At 34.2% G+C, this 27,957-nt stretch overlaps 1 protein-coding gene across 2 annotated transcripts; it reads left to right on the top strand.

Moving 5' to 3' along the window:
• The first annotated feature begins 2,727 nt into the window (after nucleotides 1-2,727).
• On the top strand, nucleotides 2,728-27,957 carry zfp91 (ZFP91 zinc finger protein, atypical E3 ubiquitin ligase). Of its 2 annotated transcripts, none has more exons than XM_083909134.1 (12): nucleotides 2,728-3,429; nucleotides 3,727-3,764; nucleotides 6,278-6,394; nucleotides 6,633-6,672; nucleotides 24,499-24,609; nucleotides 24,692-24,781; nucleotides 24,946-25,131; nucleotides 25,469-25,519; nucleotides 25,637-25,715; nucleotides 25,869-25,983; nucleotides 26,091-26,190; nucleotides 26,273-27,957. In XM_083909134.1, exons 1-12 carry the CDS (start codon nucleotides 3,017-3,019, stop codon nucleotides 27,183-27,185), a joined length of 2,253 nt encoding a protein of 750 aa, XP_083765260.1. In that variant the 5' UTR covers nucleotides 2,728-3,016; the 3' UTR covers nucleotides 27,186-27,957. The 2 variants fall into 2 exon arrangements, with proteins under 2 accessions (XP_083765260.1, XP_083765259.1); XM_083909133.1 differs by having other exon boundaries at nucleotides 24,692-24,787.

Here is a 27,957-nt window from a genome sequence, read left to right as displayed (position 1 = left end):
CGTGAATTTGAATTTGTTTTAATCTCAATCTCAAGAAAACTGCTGTTAACTGCTTTCTTTTTTTGTATGATGACAATAAGTCAGGATATATTTAATATATGCATTATCTATGTTGTGAATGAAGTGAGAAGAAAAGGTATAATATATTCTAGAAAAATGTGTTTCTTTTTCTTTATTTACACTTTGTTTAGGGATTTAAAAAAAAAAAAAAAGTCAGAGTAACAAAAGTAGAGAAAATATTTTTTTTTTTTGCCAAAGTGTCCAATAGTTTTTAATCATTCAAGGCTTCTTCTTCTTTTTGTTGTTGTTATGTGTTATGATATGTTTGTGCCTTTTTAAGCAGATTTGGTGTCATGAGTGGGAACAGAAAGGACATATCATCAACCCAGGCTCAAACTGACCGACTGAAGTGCGACGACCCGTCTGCACTTTAAGCCGACGGTGTCGCAATTACGTCTGTCAGTCGCGGCTCAGCCATTAAATCATAATTTAACTCGCTTTCTGTTAACAGACGGCTGCGTCTTCTGCGTCCCACTCAAAACACACGTGCTTTAACTCATATTATTGCCTGCATTTCAGCCACACCTGCTGCATTTGGACAAACTCCTGTTGCGCTTTCGTGTCAGTGGTGTTTTAGCTACATTTATGCCTAGTTTAACATAGGTATTTATAGCCATTTAAACTCTCTTTTTAGTGTGTGCCTTATTGCCAAGATGTGCCCTTTGCCATGACTTTGTAAAACCTATGCAGACTGTTTTCTATCAGAAGGTTTGATTTAAAAAAAAAAAAGAAGGAAAAAAAAGCTTGTTTGCCATTGTTATATTTATAGTGATGCAGTAGATAAAAAAAATAAAGCATTTTCAAAAGAATGTGATGTTTTTTGTTGTTAATGTCGTTTTTCCTGAGTTTTAAATTAAACCACAAAGCTGCGAACGTGCCCCAACCTCTGTGAATGAAACACATCCCTGACCTCATACATCAGCTATTATTAAGCAATGTATCATGGTGAGGAGCTCTGAGCGGGAGGGGAGGGGGGGGGGTGGCAGCAGCTCAGGGTTTTGGAGATTGTTTCATAAACTTCTCTGCGGCAGGTCAACTTTTTCCTCTAGGAACATGGCGTGCCTCCGCGGGGGGAGTTCACGGAGGATTTTTGAGGACATAAGTGGCCTCCGTCATGTTGTGCAAATGTGTGCAAGAGGGCAATCGCACGAGGAAGGGACTTTATACACTGTCGCCACCCTTTATCTAACTCATGTGTGTCAAACTCAAGGTTCGGGGGCCAGATGTGGCCCGCCACGTCATTTTACGTGGCTCGCGAGTGAATTAATTAATTGGTCTTAAAAATCTGTGGTAAAATAGGCCTATGCTGCTTTAAGGTGTGCGTTGACCATAAACTACATTTCCCACAATGCATAGCGATTGCGTTACCCGCAAAGTGACGGCATTCCGCCACTAGATAGCAGTGTATCATTGTATATGTCAAGAAACACCATTGCAAACCAGATTACACCTATAATGCATAATATTTGTAACCTGAAAGTTGTTTAGCAATATGTTACGGTTGTCGTTTATTTTACATTTGGTTACATTTAGTTACATTTATTCTGTATGACCCTTAGAGGGTAACCTTTATGCTGATGTGGCCCTCAGTGTAAATGAGTTTGACACCCCTGATCTAACTGGTTTTACTATGTACTATAAATACTTCCTGTTCATAATTTCCAAATATTTATTAACTGCATGTGATTAAAATGATCTAATGCAAGTTAAAATAAAGTAAAAAAAAAAAAAAGTTAGGCCAATCATGCGGCGCTAATTCAGAGGTGTCTTATATGCACCAGCACATTCACTGAGTTTGGTTTCAATGATACTGGCCCTGGAATGTGGAAGTGGATCCTAATGATATGATATGTTATCTGCATGGTAGTTTTGAGTCCCTGGGGGAGTGTTTGTGTGTGGATAATAAATAATAATTAAAAAAATAAGCTTTACTTACTCTCCTAGGCTTCTGGGCAAAGGTGAGTTTATTTCCAAGGAATATTATCACCAACAGGCTGCCACTAGGCTAGGCTGCCACAGCACACACACATTACACCTCACGTAGTCAGAAAGCAGACTTTAAAACCCAGCAGAGCACAATGTTTTATGTGATGTAGGTTACTGGCGCCATCTAGTGGCAAATTCATCTCATTAGAGCAACAATTTCATGTTGAAATGACAAAGAAATTAAGTCAAAGTCTGCATGTTGAGTACACTATTGTTGTTCTTTTTAAGCAAAAAGTAATTTCACCTACTTTAGATGTAAGTTGTAGGAAATATGTTTAATTTCCCTGTATTTCATTTAACATGTGTAATATTTATCGTGGAAAAAAAAAGAAATAATAACTAAACTTTTTGTTTTATATCCCAAAGCTGTAGAGGCGCGATAAAAAGAGAATTCCAAGCTGTTTGTGTGTATGTGTGTGACCTGCACTACACTTCCCATGATGCCTCAGCGGACGTCCGAGTGGCGCTGCCTCTCCACGGCGGCTGCTTCCTTCGTAGATCTGTAAACTATGTGACAGGTCGACTGGATCAGTGAGAAGCACTCACGGGGAAATCCACATGATGATAGCAGCGGCTAAAACGCGTGTCCCCTCCCTAACGTGACCCTCGTTTAGATTAGGCTTAAAGGAGACGCAACAAAGCGCACAAAATGGTTGTGCGCAAGGTTCGGGCGAATATGTAGGTTTACTATAGCTTTAAGAACGCGAAAATAGTGTCTGCTTCTTTAAAATTATATCGGTTTATTGATGAATAGATAATTAAGAAAAGTTTTCAATTTCCAATTACTAAATATATGCATTTAATTTGCGACCAACTCGGTGCACTGAGAGAAAAATGTGCCAGTGTTGGGTAAAGGCCGCTCGCAACCAAAACGTCTTTAAGCCAAATGTGGGCCGTTTTTCTATGATTTACAAGTAATCGCGATTGACTGTAAGCGGAATTTGCGGTAGACAGAAGTGTCTTCACGGTGATGGAACCGGCCGGCGATCGAACGGGGGATGTAAATAAAGGCGAACAGCCGGCGGAGGACAAGGCCGCAGATCCGACCCCGGCCACCAGTACGACTGTCACACCGAGGAGGGGGCTCAGAGATCGAGGAGCGGGCCGCCCGAGATCCGGCGTCTCCTCTTCGTCCACGGGAGTCAACGGCGCTGCGTCGAGCCCGCAGAGCTCGGGGCGAGTGTTGAGGGACCGGTCAACGAGAGCAATACCGGCCTGGCTGAAGGACAGCAAGAGCGAGGACGAGGACGAGCCGAGCCCGGACACCGGCGCGACCAAGCGACGGAAAGTTTCAAACTTCAGGCGGAAGAAAATGACAGAAGCTGCGTGTTGGACAGAGGCTGGAGGAGGCGTCGCAGGTGACAACAGCCTTCAAGGCACGGAGTGAGTTAAACTGACAGCTGTTTTTTTTGTTTGTTTTTTTAAAAAAAAACACCACATTTGTTGACAATGAGCTCGTGGACGTGTGTTTGTGTGCCTGTCAAACGCACGCCTTCAGCGTGGCTCGTCCCCCTTTATGTGTCTCTCTGCATGGGGAGGGAGGAGTGAGTGACACTTACCTGGCCACCAAACTTGTCACATTGTAAACAGTGTTTAAACTTCCACGTGCAAAGTCTTGTCAAATTATGGGATGAATTAAAGTCATGACATTCTCTCACTGTTATTCCCTCCTGTGTGCAGCTCCGAGGATGCCAAGAATCCTGCAACAGATGCTCAAGGTAATCAAACATATTATCTATCTATCTATCTATCTATCTATCTATCTATCTATCTATCTATCTATCTATCTATCTATCTATCATGACCCCTCAGCATAATGCACATGGAAATCAAGTGATCACCAAGGCTACATCCATATAATTATATTTTCAAACTATAGTAATAATTTTAATATTGTTACATAATTATGTATTATGTAACAATAATAACATTTTGGAGTAATAAACAGTAATTTATGACTTTTTGTCAAATTTTGGACAACAGTATATAGTATGACTTTTTTGTCAAATTTTGGACGACATACTAGTGTGTGACTTCTGGTCAATTTGGGCTTTTTGGTAAAAAAAAATTGACGACATAGTATACTATGACTTTTTTGTAAATTTTTGGACAACATACTAGTGTGTGACTTTTGGTCAATTTTGGATGGCATACTAATGTATGACTTTTTTGTCAAAATATGGACGACATACTAACCTATGACTTTTTTGTCAAATTTAGGACGACATAGTATATACTATATACTATGTCGTCCTAAATTTGACAAAAAAGTCATACTATATACTATGTCATAGTATATAGTATGACTTATTGGTCAAATTTTGGACGGCATATTAATGTATGACTTTTTGTCAAATTTTGTACGACATACTAACCTATGACTTTTTTGGTCAAATTTTGGACGACATACTATAGTATGACTTTTTGGTCAAATTTTGGACGACATACTAACCTATGATATTTTGGTCAAATTTTGGACAACATAATATAGTATGACTTTTTGTCAAATTTTGGACGACATACTAACCTATGATATTTTGGTCAAATTTTTGACAACATAATATAGTATGACTTTTTGTCAAATTTTGGAGGACATACTAACCTATGACTTTTTTGTCAAGTTTTGTATGACATACTAACCTATGATATTTTGGTCAGATTTTGGACGACATTCTATCCTATGACTTTTGGTCAATTTTGGACGACACATTAATGTATGAATTTTGTCAAATTTTGGACGACATAGTATAGTATAGTATGACTTTTTGTCAAATTTTGGACGATATACGATAGTATGACTTTTTTGTCAAGTTTTGTACAACATACTATCCTATGACTTTTTTGTCAGATTTTGGACGACATACTAACCTATGACTTTTTTGTCAAGTTTTGTACGACAGACTATCCTATTACTTTTTTGTCAAATTTAGGACGACATAGTATATAGTTTGACTTATTGGTCAAATTTTGGACAACATACTAACCTATGATATTTTGGTCAAATTTTGGACAACATACTAATGTATGACTTTTTGTCAACTTTTGGACGACATACTAACCTATGACTTTTTTGTCAAGTTTTGTACGACAGACTATCCTATTACTTTTTTGTCAAATTTAGGACGACATAGTATATAGTATGACTTATTGGTCAAATTTTGGACAACATACTAACCTATGATATTTTGGTCAAATTTTGGACGACATACTAATGTATGACTTTTTGGTCAAATTTTGGACAACATAATATAGTATGACTTTTTGTCAAATTTTGGATGACATACTAACCTATGACTTTTTGGTAAAATTTTGGACGACACATTAATGTATGAATTTTGTCAAATTTTGGACGACATAGTATAGTATGACTTTTTGTAAAATTTTGGACGACATATTAATGGATGACTTTTTTGTCAAATTTTGGAAGACATACTATAGTATGACTATTTTGTCAAATTTTGGATGCTATACGATAGTATGACTTTTTTGTCAAGTTTTGTACAACATACTATAGTATGACTTTTTGTCAAATTTTGGACGACATACTAACCTATGATATTTTGGACAACATACTATAGTATGACTTTTTGGTCAAATTTTGGACGACATACTATCCTATGACTTTTTTGTCAAATTTTGGACGACATACTAACCTATGACTTTTGGTCAATTTTGGATGGCATACTATAGTATGACTTTTTGTCAAATTTTGGACAACATAGTTATGTATGACTTTTTTGTCAAACTTTGGACGACATAATATAGTATGACTTTTTTGTCAAATTTTGGAAGACCTGCTGTAGTATGACATGGTTTTATCAGCGTCTAAATATCCAATAAATGACAACACCACTCCAAGACTTCAAGGAAAACCAGGCCCTTTTTAATATACTATTGTGCATCGTGGTCCTTTTTGGTGCTGCATCACCAACAGAAGCTTCGTATGTCGCAAAGAAAAAAATCTAGAAAAGAGGTCAGACAGTATATTTACATTAAAATGCGTGTCAATATCAGCAGAGAGTTCATCTGTGCTGTATGAGATGAGGACAGAGAGCTGTGATCCCAAAAGCCAAGTATTCAAATAATCTTTGGATGAAATTCAACAATTGGCAATCCTGCCAACTCATTCAGTGTATGTGCAGTAGGATTGACTGTGTGTGTGGGTTCTTGTGTTACTGCACTTGTAGGTACACAGTATGTCTGATGGCATGTTTCTGCTCCCTCACTCCAGCTCTCCCCTCCAGAAGCTCCCCAGCGCAGACTCGTGCCAAGCCCTCGTCTGGCAGAGCAAACCGCAGCTCTGCCAAGCCTGTGTGTAAAACTGAACCTGGACTAGAGAATCCAGCTGGTGAGCAACCTGTTGACAAGAAGCTGCTTTGGTTCAGAAAACCAGAAACTGTATTTCCCAATTCAAATAATTCGGCCATAGAGATGCTGAAGCATCATTCACAAAAGAATGGTATGCCTTTTATATATAATTAATCTTCATAGAATGCAATGGGCTGTTATAGGTTAGTGAGTTTGTTTTAGTTGTTTTGCTGTTATACATCATTTATACAAGTGGACTTTCTTTTTTTGTTGATCAGCTGTGGAGGAAGAGGAAAACAATAACGAGACACATGAAATGTAAGTACACATTTGGATAAATCATGATGGAACATTGTTTTCTTTTTCAAAACATATGCATAAAGTTGGGCTTTTTGTCGCATGGATGACATACTAATGTGTGACTTTTTAGTCAAATTTGGACGACCTACTATCGTATGACTTTTTGACCATTTTTGGACAACATACTATACTACTTGGACGACATACATATTTTTGGACCCAAATTTTTTTTTCAAAAAAATGGTCAGATTTTGGACCAAATAGTGTAGTATGACATTGAGGTCGACAACATAGTATAGTGTGACATTTTGGTCAGATTTTGGGCAAAAAAAAAAAGATCAGATTTTGGAAGACATAGTATAGTATGACGTTTTTGTCAAGTTTTGGACCAATTTTTTTTTCTCCAAAAATGGTCACGTTTTGGAGCATAGTATAGTATGACGTACTACATAATATAGTATGACGTTTTTGTCAAGCTTTGGACCAAAAAAATGGTTTTCAAAAAAACTGTCCGATTTTGGACGACATAGTATATAGTATGTCGTTTTTGTCAAATTTTGCAACAATTTTTTTCTCTCCAAAAATGGTCACATTTTGGAGACATAGTATAGTATAACGTACTACATAGTATAGTATGACGTTTGTGTCACGTTTTGGACCAAAAAAATGGCTTTCAAAAAAATTGTCAGATTTTGGACGACATAGTATAGTATGTCATTTTTGTCAAATTTTGGACCAATTTTTTTTTAATCCAAAAATGGTCACATTTTGGAGACATAGTATAGTATAACGTACTACATAGTATAGTATGATGTTTTTGTCCCGTTTTGGACCAAAAAATGGTTTTCAAAAAAATTGTCAGATTTTGGACGACATAGTATAGTATGTCGTTTTTGTCAATTTTTGGACCAATTGTTTTTTTCTCCAAAAATGGTCACATTTTGGAGACATAGTATAGTATAACGTACTACATAGTATAGTATGATGTTTTTGTCACGTTTTGGACCAAAAAATGGTTTTCAAAAAAATGGTCAGATTTTGGACGACATAGTATAGTATGTCGTTTTTGTCAATTTTTGGACCAATTTTTTTTTCTCCAAAAATGGTCACATTTTGGAGACATAGTATAGTATAACGTACTACATAGTATAGTATGATGTTTTTGTCACGTTTTGGACCAAAAAATGGTTTTCAAAAAAATGGTCAGATTTTGGACGACATAGTATAGTATGTAGTTTTTGTCAATTTTTGGACCAATTTTTTTTTCTCCAAAAATGGTCACATTTTGGAGACATAGTATAGTATAACGTACTTCATAGTATAGTATGACGTTTTTGTCACGTTTTGGACCAAAAAATGGTTTTCAAAAAAATTGTCAGATTTTGGACGACATAGTATAGTATGTCGTTTTTGTCAATTTTTGGACCAATTTTTTTTTCTCCAAAAATGGTCACATTTTGGAGACATAGTATAGTATAACGTACTACATAGTATAGTATGACGTTTGTGTCACGTTTTGGACCAAAAAATGGTTTTCAAAAAAATTGTCAGATTTTGGACGACATAGTATAGTATGTCGTTTTTGTCAATTTTTGGACCAATTTTTTTTTTCCCCAAAAATGGTCACATTTTGGAGACATAGTATAGTATAACGTACTACATAGTATAGTATGACGTTTGTGTCACGTTTTGGACCAAAAAATGGTTTTCAAAAAAATGGTCAGATTTTGGACGACATAGTATAGTATGTCGTTTTTGTCAATTTTTGGACCAATTTTTTTTTCTCCAAAAATGGTCACATTTTGGAGACATAGTATAGTATAACGTACTACATAGTATAGTATGATGTTTTTGTCACGTTTTGGACCAAAAAATGGTTTTCAAAAAAATGGTCAGATTTTGGACGACATAGTATAGTATGTAGTTTTTGTCAATTTTTGGACCAATTTTTTTTTCTCCAAAAATGGTCACATTTTGGAGACATAGTATAGTATAACGTACTTCATAGTATAGTATGACGTTTTTGTCACGTTTTGGACCAAAAAATGGTTTTCAAAAAAATTGTCAGATTTTGGACGACATAGTATAGTATGTCGTTTTTGTCAATTTTTGGACCAATTTTTTTTTCTCCAAAAATGGTCACATTTTGGAGACATAGTATAGTATAACGTACTACATAGTATAGTATGACGTTTGTGTCACGTTTTGGACCAAAAAATGGTTTTCAAAAAAATTGTCAGATTTTGGACGACATAGTATAGTATGTCGTTTTTGTCAATTTTTGGACCAATTTTTTTTTTCCCCAAAAATGGTCACATTTTGGAGACATAGTATAGTATAACGTACTACATAGTATAGTATGATGTTTTTGTCCCGTTTTGGACCAAAAAATGGTTTTCAAAAAAATTGTCAGATTTTGGACGACATAGTATAGTATGTCGTTTTTGTCAAATTTTGGACCAATTTTTTTTTCTCCAAAAATGGTCACATTTTGGAGACATAGTATAGTGTAACGTACTACATAGTATAGTATGACGTTTGTGTCACGTTTTGGACCAAAAAAATGGTTTTCAAAAAGACTGTCAGATTTTGGACGACATAGTATAGTATGTCGTTTTTGTCAATTTTTGGACCAATTTTTTTTTCTCCAAAAATGGTCACATTTTGGAGACATAGTATAGTGTAACGTACTACATAGTATAGTATGATGTTTTTGTCCCGTTTTGGACCAAAAAATGGTTTTCAAAAAAATGGTCAGATTTTGGACGACATAGTATAGTATGTCGTTTTTGTCAATTTTTGGACCAATTTTTTTTTCTCCAAAAGTGGTCACATTTTGGAGACATAGTATAGTATAACGTACTACATAGTATAGTATGACGTTTGTGTCACGTTTTGGACCAAAAAATGGTTTTCAAAAAAATGGTCAGATTTTGGACGACATAGTATAGTATGTCGTTTTTGTCAAATTTTGGACCAATTTTTTTTCCTCCAAAAATGGTCACATTTTGGAGACATAGTATAGTATAACGTACTACATAGTATAGTATGACGTTTGTGTCACGTTTTGGACCAAAAAATGGTTTTCAAAAAAATGGTCAGATTTTGGACGACATAGTATAGTATGTCGTTTTTGTCAATTTTTGGACCAATTTTTTTTTTCTCCAAAAATGGTCACATTTTGGAGACATAGTATAGTATAACGTACTACATAGTATAGTATGACGTTTTTGTCACGTTTTGGACCAAAAAATGGTTTTCAAAAAAATGGTCAGATTTTGGACGACATAGTATAGTATGTCGTTTTTGTCAATTTTTGGACCAATTTTTTTTTCTCCAAAAGTGGTCACATTTTGGAGACATAGTATAGTATAACGTACTACATAGTATAGTATGACGTTTGTGTCACGTTTTGGACCAAAAAATGGTTTTCAAAAAAATGGTCAGATTTTGGACGACATAGTATAGTATGTCGTTTTTGTCAATTTTTGGACCAATTTTTTTTTCTCCAAAAATGGTCACATTTTGGAGACATAGTATAGTATAACGTACTACATAGTATAGTATGATGTTTTTGTCACGTTTTGGACCAAAAAATGGTTTTCAAAAAAATGGTCAGATTTTGGACGACATAGTATAGTATGTCGTTTTTGTCAATTTTTGGACCAATTTTTTTTTCTCCAAAAATGGTCACATTTTGGAGACATAGTATAGTATAACGTACTACATAGTATAGTATGACGTTTTTGTCACGTTTTGGACCAAAAAATGGTTTTCAAAAAAATGGTCAGATTTTGGACGACATAGTATAGTATGTCGTTTTTGTCAATTTTTCGACCAATTGTTTTTTTCTCCAAAAATGGTCACATTTTGGAGACAAAGTATAGTATAACGTACTACATAGTATAGTATGACGTTTGTGTCACGTTTTGGACCAAAAAATGGTTTTCAAAAAAATGGTCAGATTTTGGACGACATAGTATAGTATGTCGTTTTTGTCAATTTTTGGACCAATTTTTTTTTTCTCCAAAAATGGTCACATTTTGGAGACATAGTATAGTATAACGTACTACATAGTATAGTATGACGTTTGTGTCACGTTTTGGACCAAAAAAATGGTTTTCAAAAAAACTGTCAGATTTTGGACGACATAGTATAGTATGTCGTTTTTGTAAATTTTTCGACCAATTTTTTTTTATCCAAAAATGGTCACATTTTGGAGACATAGTATAGTTTAACGTACTACATAGTATAGTATGATGTTTTTGTCCCTTTTTGGACCAAAAAATGGTTTTCAAAAAAATTGTCAGATTTTGGACGACATAGTATAGTATGTCGTTTTTGTCAAATTTTGGACCAATTTTTTTTTCTCCAAAAATGGTCACATTTTAGAGACATAGTATAGTATAACGTACTACATAGTATAGTATGACGTTTTTGTCACGTTTTGGACCAAAAAATGGTTTTCAAAAAAATGGTCAGATTTTGGACGACATAGTATAGTATGTCGTTTTTGTCAATTTTTCGACCAATTTTTTTTTATCCAAAAATGGTCACATTTTGGAGACATAGTATAGTATAACGTACTACATAGTATAGTATGATGTTTTTGTCCCGTTTTGGACCAAAAAATGGTTTTCAAAAAAATGGTCAGATTTTGGACGACATAGTATAGTATGTCGTTTTTGTCAATTTTTGGACCAATTTTTTATTCTCCAAAAATGGTCACATTTTGGAGACATAGTATAGTATAACGTACTACATAGTATAGTATGACGTTTTTGTCACGTTTTGGACCAAAAAATGGTTTTCAAAAAAATGGTCAGATTTTGGACGACATAGTATAGTATGTCGTTTTTGTCAATTTTTGGACCAATTTTTTTTTCTCCAAAAATGGTCACATTTTAGAGACATAGTATAGTATAACGTACTACATAGTATAGTATGATGTTTTTGTCACGTTTTGGACCAAAAAATGGTTTTCAAAAAAATGGTCAGATTTTGGACGACATAGTATAGTATGTCGTTTTTGTCAATTTTTGGACCAATTTTTTTTTCTCCAAAAATGGTGACATTTTGGAGACATAGTATAGTATAACGTACTACATAGTATAGTATGACGTTTTTGTCACGTTTTGGACCAAAAAATGGTTTTCAAAAAAATGGTCAGATTTTGGACGACATAGTATAGTATGTCGTTTTTGTCAATTTTTCGACCAATTTTTTTTTATCCAAAAATGGTCACATTTTGGAGACATAGTATAGTATAACGTACTACATAGTATAGTATGATGTTTTTGTCCCGTTTTGGACCAAAAAATGGTTTTCAAAAAAATGGTCAGATTTTGGACGACATAGTATAGTATGTCGTTTTTGTCAATTTTTGGACCAATTTTTTTTTTCTCCAAAAATGGTCACATTTTGGAGACATAGTATAGTATAACGTACTACATAGTATAGTATGACGTTTTTGTCACGTTTTGGACCAAAAAATGGTTTTCAAAAAAATGGTCAGATTTTGGACGACATAGTATAGTATGTCGTTTTTGTCAATTTTTGGACCAATTTTTTTTTCTCCAAAAGTGGTCACATTTTGGAGACATAGTATAGTATAACGTACTACATAGTATAGTATGACGTTTGTGTCACGTTTTGGACCAAAAAATGGTTTTCAAAAAAATGGTCAGATTTTGGACGACATAGTATAGTATGTCGTTTTTGTCAATTTTTGGACCAATTTTTTTTTTCTCCAAAAGTGGTCACATTTTGGAGACATAGTATAGTATAACGTACTGCATAGTATAGTATGACGTTTGTGTCACGTTTTGGACCAAAAAATGGTTTTCAAAAAAATGGTCAGATTTTGGACGACATAGTATAGTATGTCGTTTTTGTCAATTTTTGGACCAATTTTTTTTTCTCCAAAAATGGTCACATTTTGGAGACATAGTATAGTATAACGTACTACATAGTATAGTATGATGTTTTTGTCACGTTTTGGACCAAAAAATGGTTTTCAAAAAAATGGTCAGATTTTGGACGACATAGTATAGTATGTCGTTTTTGTCAATTTTTGGACCAATTTTTTTTTCTCCAAAAATGGTCACATTTTGGAGACATAGTATAGTATAACGTACTACATAGTATAGTATGACGTTTTTGTCACGTTTTGGACCAAAAAATGGTTTTCAAAAAAATGGTCAGATTTTGGACGACATAGTTTAGTATGTCGTTTTTGTCAATTTTTCGACCAATTGTTTTTTTCTCCAAAAATGGTCACATTTTGGAGACAAAGTATAGTATAACGTACTACATAGTATAGTATGACGTTTGTGTCACGTTTTGGACCAAAAAATGGTTTTCAAAAAAATGGTCAGATTTTGGACGACATAGTATAGTATGTCGTTTTTGTCAATTTTTGGACCAATTTTTTTTTTCTCCAAAAATGGTCACATTTTGGAGACATAGTATAGTATAACGTACTACATAGTATAGTATGACGTTTGTGTCACGTTTTGGACCAAAAAAATGGTTTTCAAAAAAACTGTCAGATTTTGGACGACATAGTATAGTATGTCGTTTTTGTCAATTTTTCGACCAATTTTTTTTTATCCAAAAATGGTCACATTTTGGAGACATAGTATAGTTTAACGTACTACATAGTATAGTATGATGTTTTTGTCCCTTTTTGGACCAAAAAATGGTTTTCAAAAAAATTGTCAGATTTTGGACGACATAGTATAGTATGTCGTTTTTGTCAAATTTTGGACCAATTTTTTTTTCTCCAAAAATGGTCACATTTTAGAGACATAGTATAGTATGTCGTTTTTGTCAATTTTTCGACCAATTTTTTTTTATCCAAAAATGGTCACATTTTGGAGACATAGTATAGTATAACGTACTACATAGTATAGTATGATGTTTTTGTCCCGTTTTGGACCAAAAAATGGTTTTCAAAAAAATGGTCAGATTTTGGACGACATAGTATAGTATGTCGTTTTTGTCAATTTTTGGACCAATTTTTTATTCTCCAAAAATGGTCACATTTTGGAGACATAGTATAGTATAACGTACTACATAGTATAGTATGACGTTTGTGTCACGTTTTGGACCAAAAAATGGTTTTCAAAAAAACTGTCAGATTTTGGACGACATAGTATAGTATGTCGTTTTTGTAAATTTTTCGACCAATTTTTTTTTATCCAAAAATGGTCACATTTTGGAGACATAGTATAGTTTAACGTACTACATAGTATAGTATGATGTTTTTGTCCCGTTTTGGACCAAAAAATGGTTTTCAAAAAAATTGTCAGATTTTGGACGACATAGTATAGTATGTCGTTTTTGTCAAATTTTGGACCAATTTTTTTTTCTCCAAAAATGGTCACATTTTAGAGACATAGTATAGTATAACGTACTACATAGTATAGTATGATGTTTTTGTCCCGTTTTGGACCAAAAAATGGTTTTCAAAAAAATGGTCAGATTTTGGACGACATAGTATAGTATGTCGTTTTTGTCAATTTTTGGACCAATTTCTTTTTTCTCCAAAAATGGTCACATTTTGGAGACATAGTATAGTATAACGTACTACATAGTATAGTATGACGTTTGTGTCACGTTTTGGACCAAAAAATGGTTTTCAAAAAAATGGTCAGATTTTGGACGACATAGTATAGTATGTCGTTTTTGTAAATTTTTGGACCAATTTTTTTTTTCTCCAAAAATGGTCACATTTTGGAGACATAGTATAGTATAACGTACTACATAGTATAGTATGACGTTTGTGTCACGTTTTGGACCAAAAAAATGGTTTTCAAAAAAACTGTCAGATTTTGGACGACATAGTATAGTATGTCGTTTTTGTAAATTTTTCGACCAATTTTTTTTTCTCCAAAAATGGTCACATTTTGGAGACATAGTATAGTTTAACGTACTACATAGTATAGTATGATGTTTTTGTCCCGTTTTGGACCAAAAAATGGTTTTCAAAAAAATTGTCAGATTTTGGACGACATAGTATAGTATGTCGTTTTTGTCAAATTTTGGACCAATTTTTTTTTCTCCAAAAATGGTCACATTTTAGAGACATAGTATAGTATAACGTACTACATAGTATAGTATGATGTTTTTGTCACGTTTTGGACCAAAAAATGGTTTTCAAAAAAATGGTCAGATTTTGGACGACATAGTATAGTATGTCGTTTTTGTCAATTTTTGGACCAATTTTTTTTTCTCCAAAAATGGTCACATTTTGGAGACATAGTATAGTATAACGTACTACATAGTATAGTATGATGTTTTTGTCACGTTTTGGACCAAAAAATGGTTTTCAAAAAAATGGTCAGATTTTGGACGACATAGTATAGTATGTCGTTTTTGTCAATTTTTGGACCAATTTTTTTTTCTCCAAAAATGGTCACATTTTGGAGACATAGTATAGTATAACGTACTACATAGTATAGTATGATGTTTTTGTCACGTTTTGGACCAAAAAATGGTTTTCAAAAAAATGGTCAGATTTTGGACGACATAGTATAGTATGTCGTTTTTGTCAATTTTTGGACCAATTTTTTTTTCTCCAAAAATGGTCACATTTTGGAGACATAGTATAGTATAACGTACTACATAGTATAGTATGATGTTTTTGTCCCGTTTTGGACCAAAAAATGGTTTTCAAAAAAATGGTCAGATTTTGGACGACATAGTATAGTATGTCGTTTTTGTCAATTTTTGGACCAATTTTTTTTTCTCCAAAAATGGTCACATTTTGGAGACATAGTATAGTATAACTTACTACATAGTATAGTATGATGTTTTTGTCACGTTTTGGACCAAAAAATGGTTTTCAAAAAAATGGTCAGATTTTGGACGACATAGTATATAGTATGTCGTTTTTGTCAATTTTTGGACCAATTTTTTTTTCTCCAAAAATGGTCACATTTTGGAGACATAGTATAGTATAACGTACTACATAGTATAGTATGACGTTTGTGTCACGTTTTGGACCAAAAAATGGTTTTCAGAAAAATGGTCAGATTTTGGACGACATAGTATAGTATGTCGTTTTTGTCAATTTTTGGACCAATTGTTTTTTTCTCCAAAAATGGTCACATTTTGGAGACATAGTATAGTATAACGTACTACATAGTATAGTATGATGTTTTTGTCACGTTTTGGACCAAAAAATGGTTTTCAAAAAAATGGTCAGATTTTGGACGACATAGTATAGTATGTCGTTTTTGTCAATTTTTGGACCAATTTTTTTTTCTCCAAAAGTGGTCACATTTTGGAGACATAGTATAGTATAACGTACTACATAGTATAGTATGACGTTTGTGTCACGTTTTGGACCAAAAAATGGTTTTCAAAAAAATGGTCAGATTTTGGACGACATAGTATAGTATGTCGTTTTTGTCAATTTTTGGACCAATTTTTTTTTCTCCAAAAATGGTCACATTTTGGAGACATAGTATAGTATAACGTACTACATATTATAGTATGACGTTTGTGTCACGTTTTGGACCAAAAAATGGTTTTCAAAAAAATGGTCAGATTTTGGACGACATAGTATAGTATGTCGTTTTTGTCAATTTTTGGACCAATTTTTTTTTCTCCAAAAGTGGTCACATTTTGGAGACATAGTATAGTATAACGTACTACATATTATAGTATGACGTTTGTGTCACGTTTTGGACCAAAAAATGGTTTTCAAAAAAATGGTCAGATTTTGGACGACATAGTATAGTATGTCGTTTTTGTCAATTTTTGGACCAATTTTTTTTTCTCCAAAAATGGTCACATTTTGGAGACATAGTATAGTATAACGTACTACATAGTATAGTATGATGTTTTTGTCACGTTTTGGACCAAAAAATGGTTTTCAAAAAAATGGTCAGATTTTGGACGACATAGTATAGTATGTCGTTTTTGTCAATTTTTGGACCAATTTTTTTTTCTCCAAAAATGGTCACATTTTGGAGACATAGTATAGTATAACGTACTACATAGTATAGTATGATGTTTTTGTCCCGTTTTGGACCAAAAAATGGTTTTCAAAAAAATGGTCAGATTTTGGACGACATAGTATAGTATGTCGTTTTTGTCAATTTTTGGACCAATTTTTTTTTCTCCAAAAATGGTCACATTTTGGAGACATAGTATAGTATAACGTACTACATAGTATAGTATGATGTTTTTGTCACGTTTTGGACCAAAAAATGGTTTTCAAAAAAATGGTCAGATTTTGGACGACATAGTATATAGTATGTTGTTTTTGTCAATTTTTGGACCAATTTTTTTTTCTCCAAAAATGGTCACATTTTGGAGACATAGTATAGTATAACGTACTACATAGTATAGTATGACGTTTGTGTCACGTTTTGGACCAAAAAATGGTTTTCAGAAAAATGGTCAGATTTTGGACGACATAGTATAGTATGTCGTTTTTGTCAATTTTTGGACCAATTGTTTTTTTCTCCAAAAATGGTCACATTTTGGAGACATAGTATAGTATAACGTACTACATAGTATAGTATGATGTTTTTGTCACGTTTTGGACCAAAAAATGGTTTTCAAAAAAATGGTCAGATTTTGGACGACATAGTATAGTATGTCGTTTTTGTCAATTTTTGGACCAATTTTTTTTTCTCCAAAAATGATCACATTTTGGAGACATAGTATAGTATAACGTACTACATAGTATAGTATGACGTTTTTGTCACGTTTTGGACCAAAAAATGTTTTTCAAAAAAATGGTCAGATTTTGGACGACATAGTATAGTATGTCGTTTTTGTCAATTTTTGGACCAATTTTTTTTTCTCCAAAAATGGTCACATTTTGGAGACATAGTATAGTATAACGTACTACATAGTATAGTATGATGTTTTTGTCACGTTTTGGACCAAAAAATGGTTTTCAAAAAAATGGTCAGATTTTGGACGACATAGTATAGTATGTCGTTTTTGTCAATTTTTGGACCAATTTTTTTTTCTCCAAAAATGGTCACATTTTGGAGACATAGTATAGTATAACGTACTACATAGTATAGTATGACGTTTTTGTCACGTTTTGGACCAAAAAATGGTTTTCAAAAAAATGGTCAGATTTTGGACGACATAGTATAGTATGTCGTTTTTGTCAATTTTTGGACCAATTTTTTTTTCTCCAAAAATGGTCACATTTTGGAGACATAGTATAGTATAACGTACTACATAGTATAGTATGACGTTTGTGTCACGTTTTGGACCAAAAAATGGTTTTCAAAAAAATGGTCAGATTTTGGACGACATAGTATAGTATGTCGTTTTTGTCAAATTTTGGACCAATTTTTTTTTCTCCAAAAATGGTCACATTTTGGAGACATAGTATAGTATAACGTACTACATAGTATAGTATGACGTTTGTGTCACGTTTTGGACCAAAAAATGGTTTTCAAAAAAATGGTCAGATTTTGGACGACATAGTATAGTATGTCGTTTTTGTCCATTTTTGGACCAATTTTTTTTTTCTCCAAAAATGGTCACATTTTGGAGACATAGTATAGTATAACGTACTACATAGTATAGTATGACGTTTGTGTCACGTTTTGGACCAAAAAATGGTTTTCAAAAAAATGGTCAGATTTTGGACGACATAGTATAGTATGTCGTTTTTGTCAATTTTTGGACCAATTTTTTTTTCTCCAAAAATGGTCACATTTTGGAGACATAGTATAGTGTAACGTACTACATAGTATAGTATGACGTTTGTGTCACGTTTTGGACCAAAAAAATGGTTTTCAAAAAGACTGTCAGATTTTGGACGACATAGTATAGTATGTCGTTTTTGTCAATTTTTGGACCAATTTTTTTTTATCCAAAAATGGTCACATTTTGGAGACATAGTATAGTATAACGTACTACATAGTATAGTATGACGTTTGTGTCACGTTTTGGACCAAAAAATGGTTTTCAAAAAAATGGTCAGATTTTGGACGACATAGTATAGTATGTCGTTTTTGTCAAATTTTGGACCAATTTTTTTTTATCTAAAAATGGTCACATTTTGGAGACATAGTATAGTATAACGTACTACATAGTATAGTATGACGTTTTTGTCACGTTTTGGACCAAAAAAAATGGTTTTCAAAAAAACTGTCAGATTTTGGACGACATAGTATAGTATGTCGTTTTTGTCAAATTTTGGACCAATTTTTTTTTCTCCAAAAATGGTCACATTTTGGAGACATAGTATAGTATAACTTACTACATAGTATAGTATGACGTTTTTGTCACGTTTTGGACCAAAAAATGGTTTTCAAAAAAACTGTCAGATTTTGGACGACATAGTATAGTATGTTGTTTTTGTCAAATTTTGGACCAATTTTTTTTTATCCAAAAATGGTCACATTTTGGAGACATAGTATAGTATAACGTACTACATAGTATAGTATGATGTTTTTGTCCCGTTTTGGACCAAAAAATGGTTTTCAAAAAAATGGTCAGATTTTGGACGACATAGTATAGTATGTCGTTTTTGTCAATTTTTGGACCAATTTTTTTTTCTCCAAAAATGGTCACATTTTGGAGACATAGTATAGTATAACGTACTACATAGTATAGTATGACGTTTTTGTCACGTTTTGGACCAAAAAATGGTTTTCAAAAAAATGGTCAGATTTTGGACGACATAGTATAGTATGTCGTTTTTGTCAATTTTTGGACCAATTTTTTTTTCTCCAAAAATGGTCACATTTTGGAGACATAGTATAGTATAACGTACTACATAGTATAGTATGACGTTTGTGTCACGTTTTGGACCAAAAAATGGTTTTCAAAAAAATGGTCAGATTTTGGACGACATAGTATAGTATGTCGTTTTTGTCAAATTTTGGACCAATTTTTTTTTCTCCAAAAATGGTCACATTTTGGAGACATAGTATAGTATAACGTACTACATAGTATAGTATGACGTTTGTGTCACGTTTTGGACCAAAAAATGGTTTTCAAAAAAATGGTCAGATTTTGGACGACATAGTATAGTATGTCGTTTTTGTCCATTTTTGGACCAATTTTTTTTTTCTCCAAAAATGGTCACATTTTGGAGACATAGTATAGTATAACGTACTACATAGTATAGTATGACGTTTGTGTCACGTTTTGGACCAAAAAATGGTTTTCAAAAAAATGGTCAGATTTTGGACGACATAGTATAGTATGTCGTTTTTGTCAATTTTTGGACCAATTTTTTTTTCTCCAAAAATGGTCACATTTTGGAGACATAGTATAGTGTAACGTACTACATAGTATAGTATGACGTTTGTGTCACGTTTTGGACCAAAAAAATGGTTTTCAAAAAGACTGTCAGATTTTGGACGACATAGTATAGTATGTCGTTTTTGTCAATTTTTGGACCAATTTTTTTTTATCCAAAAATGGTCACATTTTGGAGACATAGTATAGTATAACGTACTACATAGTATAGTATGACGTTTGTGTCACGTTTTGGACCAAAAAATGGTTTTCAAAAAAATGGTCAGATTTTGGACGACATAGTATAGTATGTCGTTTTTGTCAAATTTTGGACCAATTTTTTTTTATCTAAAAATGGTCACATTTTGGAGACATAGTATAGTATAACGTACTACATAGTATAGTATGACGTTTTTGTCACGTTTTGGACCAAAAAAAATGGTTTTCAAAAAAACTGTCAGATTTTGGACGACATAGTATAGTATGTCGTTTTTGTCAAATTTTGGACCAATTTTTTTTTCTCCAAAAATGGTCACATTTTGGAGACATAGTATAGTATAACTTACTACATAGTATAGTATGACGTTTTTGTCACGTTTTGGACCAAAAAATGGTTTTCAAAAAAACTGTCAGATTTTGGACGACATAGTATAGTATGTTGTTTTTGTCAAATTTTGGACCAATTTTTTTTTATCCAAAAATGGTCACATTTTGGAGACATAGTATAGTATAACGTACTACATAGTATAGTATGACGTTTGTGTCACGTTTTGGACCAAAAAATGGTTTTCAAAAAAATGGTCAGATTTTGGACGACATAGTATAGTATGTCGTTTTTGTCAATTTTTGGACCAATTTTTTTTTCTCCAAAAATGGTCACATTTTGGAGACATAGTATAGTATAACGTACTACATAGTATAGTATGACGTTTTTGTCACGTTTTGGACCAAAAAAAATGGTTTTCAAAAAAACTGTCAGATTTTGGACGACATAGTATAGTATGTCGTTTTTGTCAAATTTTGGACCAATTTTTTTTTCTCCAAAAATGGTCACATTTTGGAGACATAGTATAGTATAACTTACTACATAGTATAGTATGACGTTTTTGTCACGTTTTGGACCAAAAAATGGTTTTTTCAAAAAAATTGTCAGATTTTGGACGACATAGTATAGTATGTCGTTTTTGTCAATTTTTGGACCAATTTTTTTTTCTCCAAAAATGGTCACATTTTGGAGACATAGTATAGTATAACGTACTACATAGTATAGTATGATGTTTTTGTCCCGTTTTGGACCAAAAAATGGTTTTCAAAAAAATGGTCAGATTTTGGACGACATAGTATAGTATGTCGTTTTTGTCAATTTTTGGACCAATTTTTTTTTCTCCAAAAGTGGTCACATTTTGGAGACATAGTATAGTATAACGTACTACATAGTATAGTATGACGTTTGTGTCACGTTTTGGACCAAAAAATGGTTTTCAAAAAAATGGTCAGATTTTGGACGACATAGTATAGTATGTCGTTTTTGTCAATTTTTGGACCAATTTTTTTTTCTCCAAAAATGGTCACATTTTGGAGACATAGTATAGTATAACGTACTACATATTATAGTATGACGTTTGTGTCACGTTTTGGACCAAAAAATGGTTTTCAAAAAAATGGTCAGATTTTGGACGACATAGTATAGTATGTCGTTTTTGTCAATTTTTGGACCAATTTTTTTTTCTCCAAAAATGGTCACATTTTGGAGACATAGTATAGTATAACGTACTACATAGTATAGTATGATGTTTTTGTCACGTTTTGGACCAAAAAATGGTTTTCAAAAAAATGGTCAGATTTTGGACGACATAGTATATAGTATGTTGTTTTTGTCAATTTTTGGACCAATTTTTTTTTCTCCAAAAATGGTCACATTTTGGAGACATAGTATAGAATAACGTACTACATAGTATAGTATGACGTTTGTGTCACGTTTTGGACCAAAAAATGGTTTTCAGAAAAATGGTCAGATTTTGGACGACATAGTATAGTATGTCGTTTTTGTCAATTTTTGGACCAATTGTTTTTTTCTCCAAAAATGGTCACATTTTGGAGACATAGTATAGTATAACGTACTACATAGTATAGTATGATGTTTTTGTCACGTTTTGGACCAAAAAATGGTTTTCAAAAAAATGGTCAGATTTTGGACGACATAGTATAGTATGTCGTTTTTGTCAATTTTTGGACCAATTTTTTTTTCTCCAAAAATGGTCACATTTTGGAGACATAGTATAGTATAACGTACTACATAGTATAGTATGATGTTTTTGTCACGTTTTGGACCAAAAAATGGTTTTCAAAAAAATTGTCAGATTTTGGACGACATAGTATAGTATGTCGTTTTTGTCAATTTTTGGACCAATTTTTTTTTCTCCAAAAATGATCACATTTTGGAGACATAGTATAGTATAACGTACTACATAGTATAGTATGACGTTTTTGTCACGTTTTGGACCAAAAAATGGTTTTCAAAAAAATGGTCAGATTTTGGACGACATAGTATAGTATGTCGTTTTTGTCAATTTTTGGACCAATTTTTTTTTCTCCAAAAATGGTCACATTTTGGAGACATAGTATAGTATAACGTACTTCATAGTATAGTATGACGTTTTTGTCAAGTTTTGGACCAAAAAAAATGGTTTTCAAAAAAACTGTCAGATTTTGGACGACATAGTATAGTATGTCGTTTTTGTCAAATTTTGGACCAATTTTTTTTTATCCAAAAATGGTCACATTTTGGAGACATAGTATAGTATAACGTACTACATAGTATAGTATGACGTTTGTGTCACGTTTTGGACCAAAAAATGGTTTTCAAAAAAATGGTCAGATTTTGGACGACATACTATAGTATGTCGTTTTTGTCAAATTTTGGACCAATTTTTTTTTCTCCAAAAATGGTCACATTTTGGAGACATAGTATAGTATAACTTACTACATAGTATAGTATGTCGTTTTTGTCAAATTTTGGACCAATTTTTTTTTATCTAAAAATGGTCACATTTTGGAGACATAGTATAGTATAACGTACTACATAGTATAGTATGACGTTTTTGTCACGTTTTGGACCAAAAAAAATGGTTTTCAAAAAAACTGTCAGATTTTGGACGACATAGTATAGTATGTCGTTTTTGTCAAATTTTGGACCAATTTTTTTTTCTCCAAAAATGGTCACATTTTGGAGACATAGTATAGTATAACTTACTACATAGTATAGTATGACGTTTTTGTCACGTTTTGGACCAAAAAATGGTTTTCAAAAAAACTGTCAGATTTTGGACGACATAGTATAGTATGTTGTTTTTGTCAAATTTTGGACCAATTTTTTTTTATCCAAAAATGGTCACATTTTGGAGACATAGTATAGTATAACGTACTACATAGTATAGTATGACGTTTGTGTCACGTTTTGGACCAAAAGATGGTTTTCAAAAAAATGGTCAGATTTTGGACGACATAGTATAGTATGTCGTTTTTGTCAATTTTTGGACCAATTTTTTTTTCTCCAAAAATGGTCACATTTTGGAGACATAGTATAGTATAACGTACTACATAGTATAGTATGACGTTTTTGTCACGTTTTGGACCAAAAAATGGTTTTCAAAAAAATGGTCAGATTTTGGACGACATAGTATAGTATGTCGTTTTTGTCAATTTTTGGACCAATTTTTTTCTCTCCAAAAGTGGTCACATTTTGGAGACATAGTATAGTATAACGTACTACATAGTATAGTATGACGTTTGTGTCACGTTTTGGACCAAAAAATGGTTTTCAAAAAAATGGTCTGATTTTGGACGACATAGTATAGTATGTCGTTTTTGTCAATTTTTGGACCAATTTTTTTTTCTCCAAAAATGGTCACATTTTGGAGACATAGTATAGTATAACGTACTACATAGTATAGTATGACGTTTGTGTCACGTTTTGGACCAAAAAATGGTTTTCAAAAAAATGGTCAGATTTTGGACGACATAGTATAGTATGTAAAATATACAATAAAAAAGTCATAGTATAGAATGTCGTCCAAAAATGGTCAAAAAGTCATAGTATAGTATGTCGTCCTAAAATGGTCAAAAATGGTCAAAAACGTCATAGTATAGTATGTCGTCCAAAAATGGTCAAAAAGTCATAGTATAGTATGGCGTCCAAAAATGGTAAAAAACGTGATAGTATGTCGTCCAAAAATGGTCAAAAACATCATAGTATATAGTATGTGGTCCAAAATTGGTCAATTACGTCATACTATATTATGTCGTCCAAAAATTGTCAAAAAGTCATAGTATAGCATGTCGTCCTAAAATGGTCAAAAATGGTCAAAAACGTCATAGTATAGTATGTCGTCAAAAAATGGCGTCCAAAAATGTTAAAAAACGTGATAGTATGTCGTCCAAAAATGGTCAAAATTCGTCAAAAACATCGTAGTATAGTATATGTCGTCTAAACATTGTCAAAAATGTCATTCTATACAATGTCGTCCAAAATTGGACAAAAAGTAAATGAGAATGGTTTGGTGCTGTGTGTTTTCAATTTTCATGACTGCCGTGTTTCAAACTGTTTTTCAGGGAAAACAAAGAGGAGGAAATTGAGGATGTTGCAGAACCAGTTTTGGATGATGAAGACCCTTCATTTCAGGATGATGTTCAAGAGCTCAACTATCAGCCTCCTAGTCAAAGGTAAGCTCATCTAAATTGCACAACTTACTAACTGAGTGCAAAGTTTCAAGTATTGGTTAAAGTCTTTGTTTTTTGCATTCAGTGGTGCAGAGGAAGAGGACCTTAGTAGTGACGAAGATGTTCCTTTTCGTGACGACTTAAATGATCAGAGCTACGACCCTAAGGCAGAAAGGTTTGTGTATGTGTGTTTATGACACCTGCATCTTATTGACTGTAATTTACACATGTTAAAATATGTTCTCAGTCTCAGTCAAGCTGTTGGGCCGAAATGCAGCCAAAGCAAACCAGGCTTGACCTCAACCTTTAATGACTTGTGTGTTGTTGTTTTCTTCCTAGGGATGTACCTAAAGCAAAACGCAGAGCTCCTCCTCGACCGAAGGAAAAGAAAGAAAAAGAGAAGGAACCCAAAAAAGAGAAAGAAGTTGCCGAAATAAAAGTAGAAGGTTCAGACAATTTGGAAAGTGTCGAAGATGAAGCAAAGTTAGAAGAAGAAACTGTGGAGGACCCGGACGGACCCAGGAAGTAAGCACAGCAGCATCACATGGATCTTTCTGCGTTTTTTAGTAAAGTCATACATTAGTATGTGGTCCAAAATTTGGCCAAGAAGTCATAAATTAGTATGTCGTCCAAAATTTGGCCAAGAAGTCATAAATTAGTATGTGGTCCAAAATTTGACCAAAAAGTAATTGGTTAGTCTGTGGTCAAAAATTTGACAAAAAAGTCATACATTAGTATGTGGTCAAAAATTTGACCAAAAAGTCATAGGTTAGTATGTCGTCCAAAATGTTCATTTATTATAATACATCATGACTTTTCCATTGCAAGTCCTTGACATAGTTTCCTTCTGCTTCGTGTTTAGGAGAGGCAGACGGAAAAAGGACGACAAAACCCCACGGCTACCAAAGAGGAGGTAAACTTGTGTCTGCAGTGGAGCATTAAGATTAAAAGGACATGTTGTCGAAGTGACGTTGCATTGAAACATCCATTTGATTTAATTCAATATGTGGGACTATTTTCTCTGTTACAGAAAGAAGCCCCCAGTGCAGTATGTGCGCTGTGAAATGGAAGGATGTGGGACAGTCCTGGCTCATCCTCGCTACCTACAGGTTTGTTTAAGCACATTCCCATTGTGGACCAACTCTATTTCCTGGTGCTATTAACATTTGCAGCTGAAGGGAACCATGCTGTGCACAACATGTTTGAAATACTACATTTATCTTAAAACTGCTATGCATTTTGTTCTGATTTTCACCCCCCAGCACCACATAAAGTATCAGCACTTGCTCAAGAAGAAATACGTGTGTCCTCACCCGTCTTGTGGACGTCTTTTTCGCCTTCAGAAGCAGCTGCTGCGTCACGCAAAGCACCACACGGGTAAACGCGCGTCACATAGCTGAAACACACAAACAATTTGTGTTACGATTCTGATCACAATTTACCTCCTTAAACCAAAATGGAATGAAGTGTGTGTGTGATTCCAGACCAGAGAGACTACATCTGTGAGTTCTGTGCTCGTGCCTTCAAGAGCTCCCACAACCTGGCTGTGCACCGCATGATCCACACAGGAGAGAAACCCCTACAGTTAGTATTTCCCTTTTGTTCACCATATTTCACCTCCCGTGTTAAGACATTGACATTGTTGACTGAATGAATTTTCTTTCAGATGTGAGATCTGCGGGTTTACCTGTCGCCAGAAGGCGTCTCTCAACTGGCACATGAAGAAGCACGACGCCGATGCCACCTATCAGTTCTCCTGCTCCATCTGTGGAAAGAAGTTTGAGAAGAAGGACTGCGTGGTGGCGCACAAGGCCAAGAGCCACCCAGAGGTGCTAATTGCCGAAGCGCTGGCAGCTAACGCCGGAGCGCTCATCACGACCCCCGCCTCCCTGCTGGAGCTGCCGGGAATCCCGAGGCACGCCGATGTGGACGTGATCCAAGTGGGGGACGAAGTGGAACAGCTGAGCCACGAAGGGCAAGTTGGGCAGCAGGTGACCCAACAAGTGAGTCACCAAGTGGTTTTACTGGGACAAGACCAGAGCCTCCACGCCATGCAGGTGCCAGTGACGATTGCCCTGTCCCCGGCCAACCCCCCCTCCCCAGCTGACAACCAGCAGCAGGCTCACCTGCAGCTGCAGATGCCCGTCCAGTTTGTGCAGGCTGCTCAGCAGTCACAAATCCAACAGCTGACCCTGCAGCCGCAGCTCCAGTCGCTGCAGTCGTATCCGTCCCAGCAGCAAAACCATGGCCAGACACAAATCCTGCAAATGACCTTCCAGCCGGTCAGCCAATCTCAAACCCACATCCAGCAGATCCCCATTCTTGCGTCTTCTCAACTCCAGGCGCTGCAGACGTCGGGCCCGAGCCCCCATCTCCTGTCCCCGAGCCACCTCCACTCCCAGGATGTGACCTCCAACAACGGGGGCAGCTTTATTCTGGACAACACGGGGCTCACTTCCTCCTCACATTCAGTGAACTCGCTGCAGCAGACTGGGGCTGCGGGGGAGGACGCTGTGATCTGGGAGCAGACGGGTCAAGGAGATGGCACTGAGGGACAAATACAACAGGTACTGATATAAAGAAAAAGAAGAAAAGAAGAAGAATCGAGCACACCAATGAGAGGAAATCATCAGTGACCTGTACTGCAACATTTGAAGTAAATGTAGGATCACCAATATAATATGTACTGTTCACTTATAGTCATATTTGGTAGATTTTTAGATTATCTGTATCAGGGAAAGATATATACGTGTCTTTATGTGTAAGTTGTTGCCTTTGTACATAAGTCCTGTAAACTTCAACTAGCCTTTTATGTGAGAGTGTGTGTGTGTATCGATGCTGAGGTCAAAATTGCAAATCACTTGCTATATAATATGCAATAACATAGCATACCTCTTAGTAATGTTTTAGCACATCAAATGCCAGACGTGTGGCGAGTTCCAAGAGAGTTTGATCACCAAACACATGTTTGAAAGATATAAATTAAATGTCCTCAGCATGTGTGAGGTGAGTAGAATCTGTGATAATCTGAAATAATAAACAAACAAAACAGCCATTCATTCATTCATTGTTCAGATCTACTTTACATTTTCTTGAGAAGAGGAAAAAAAACAAACAGAAAAGGTGTAGATGGAATAAAAAGGTGCATAGTATAGAGATTTTAACAGTGTCACTAAACATTTGTAATGTGTGTGCAGCTCTTTGCTTGACTTTGAAGGACTAATGACCCGTGTAATGTGCAGAACAGTAAAAAATAAAATAACTGAATTAGACAACTAATCATAACTGTCTATGAAAAATTAAATGTTATAAAATCTGAAAAAAGTTTGAACATTTCAATAACAACTCTCA

The sequence above is a fragment of the Microchirus variegatus genome (genome assembly GCF_963457635.1).
Source record: "Microchirus variegatus genome assembly, chromosome: 23".
Classification (NCBI taxonomy): domain Eukaryota; kingdom Metazoa; phylum Chordata; class Actinopteri; order Pleuronectiformes; family Soleidae; genus Microchirus; species Microchirus variegatus.
Note: the sequence above shows the minus strand (reverse complement) of the source record. Positions and strands in the feature narration are given on the sequence as shown.

Bases quoted from the DNA above. Each gene is read 5' to 3' on its own strand.
- zfp91 (XM_083909133.1), top strand. From the start codon at position 3,017: ATGGAACCGGCCGGCGATCGAACGGGGGATGTAAATAAAGGCGAACAG. The intron at 25,132-25,468 runs GTAAGCACAGCA...CTTCGTGTTTAG, and splicing joins GACCCGGACGGACCCAGGAA to GAGAGGCAGACGGAAAAAGG. The intron at 25,984-26,090 runs GTAAACGCGCGT...GTGTGATTCCAG, and splicing joins TCACGCAAAGCACCACACGG to ACCAGAGAGACTACATCTGT.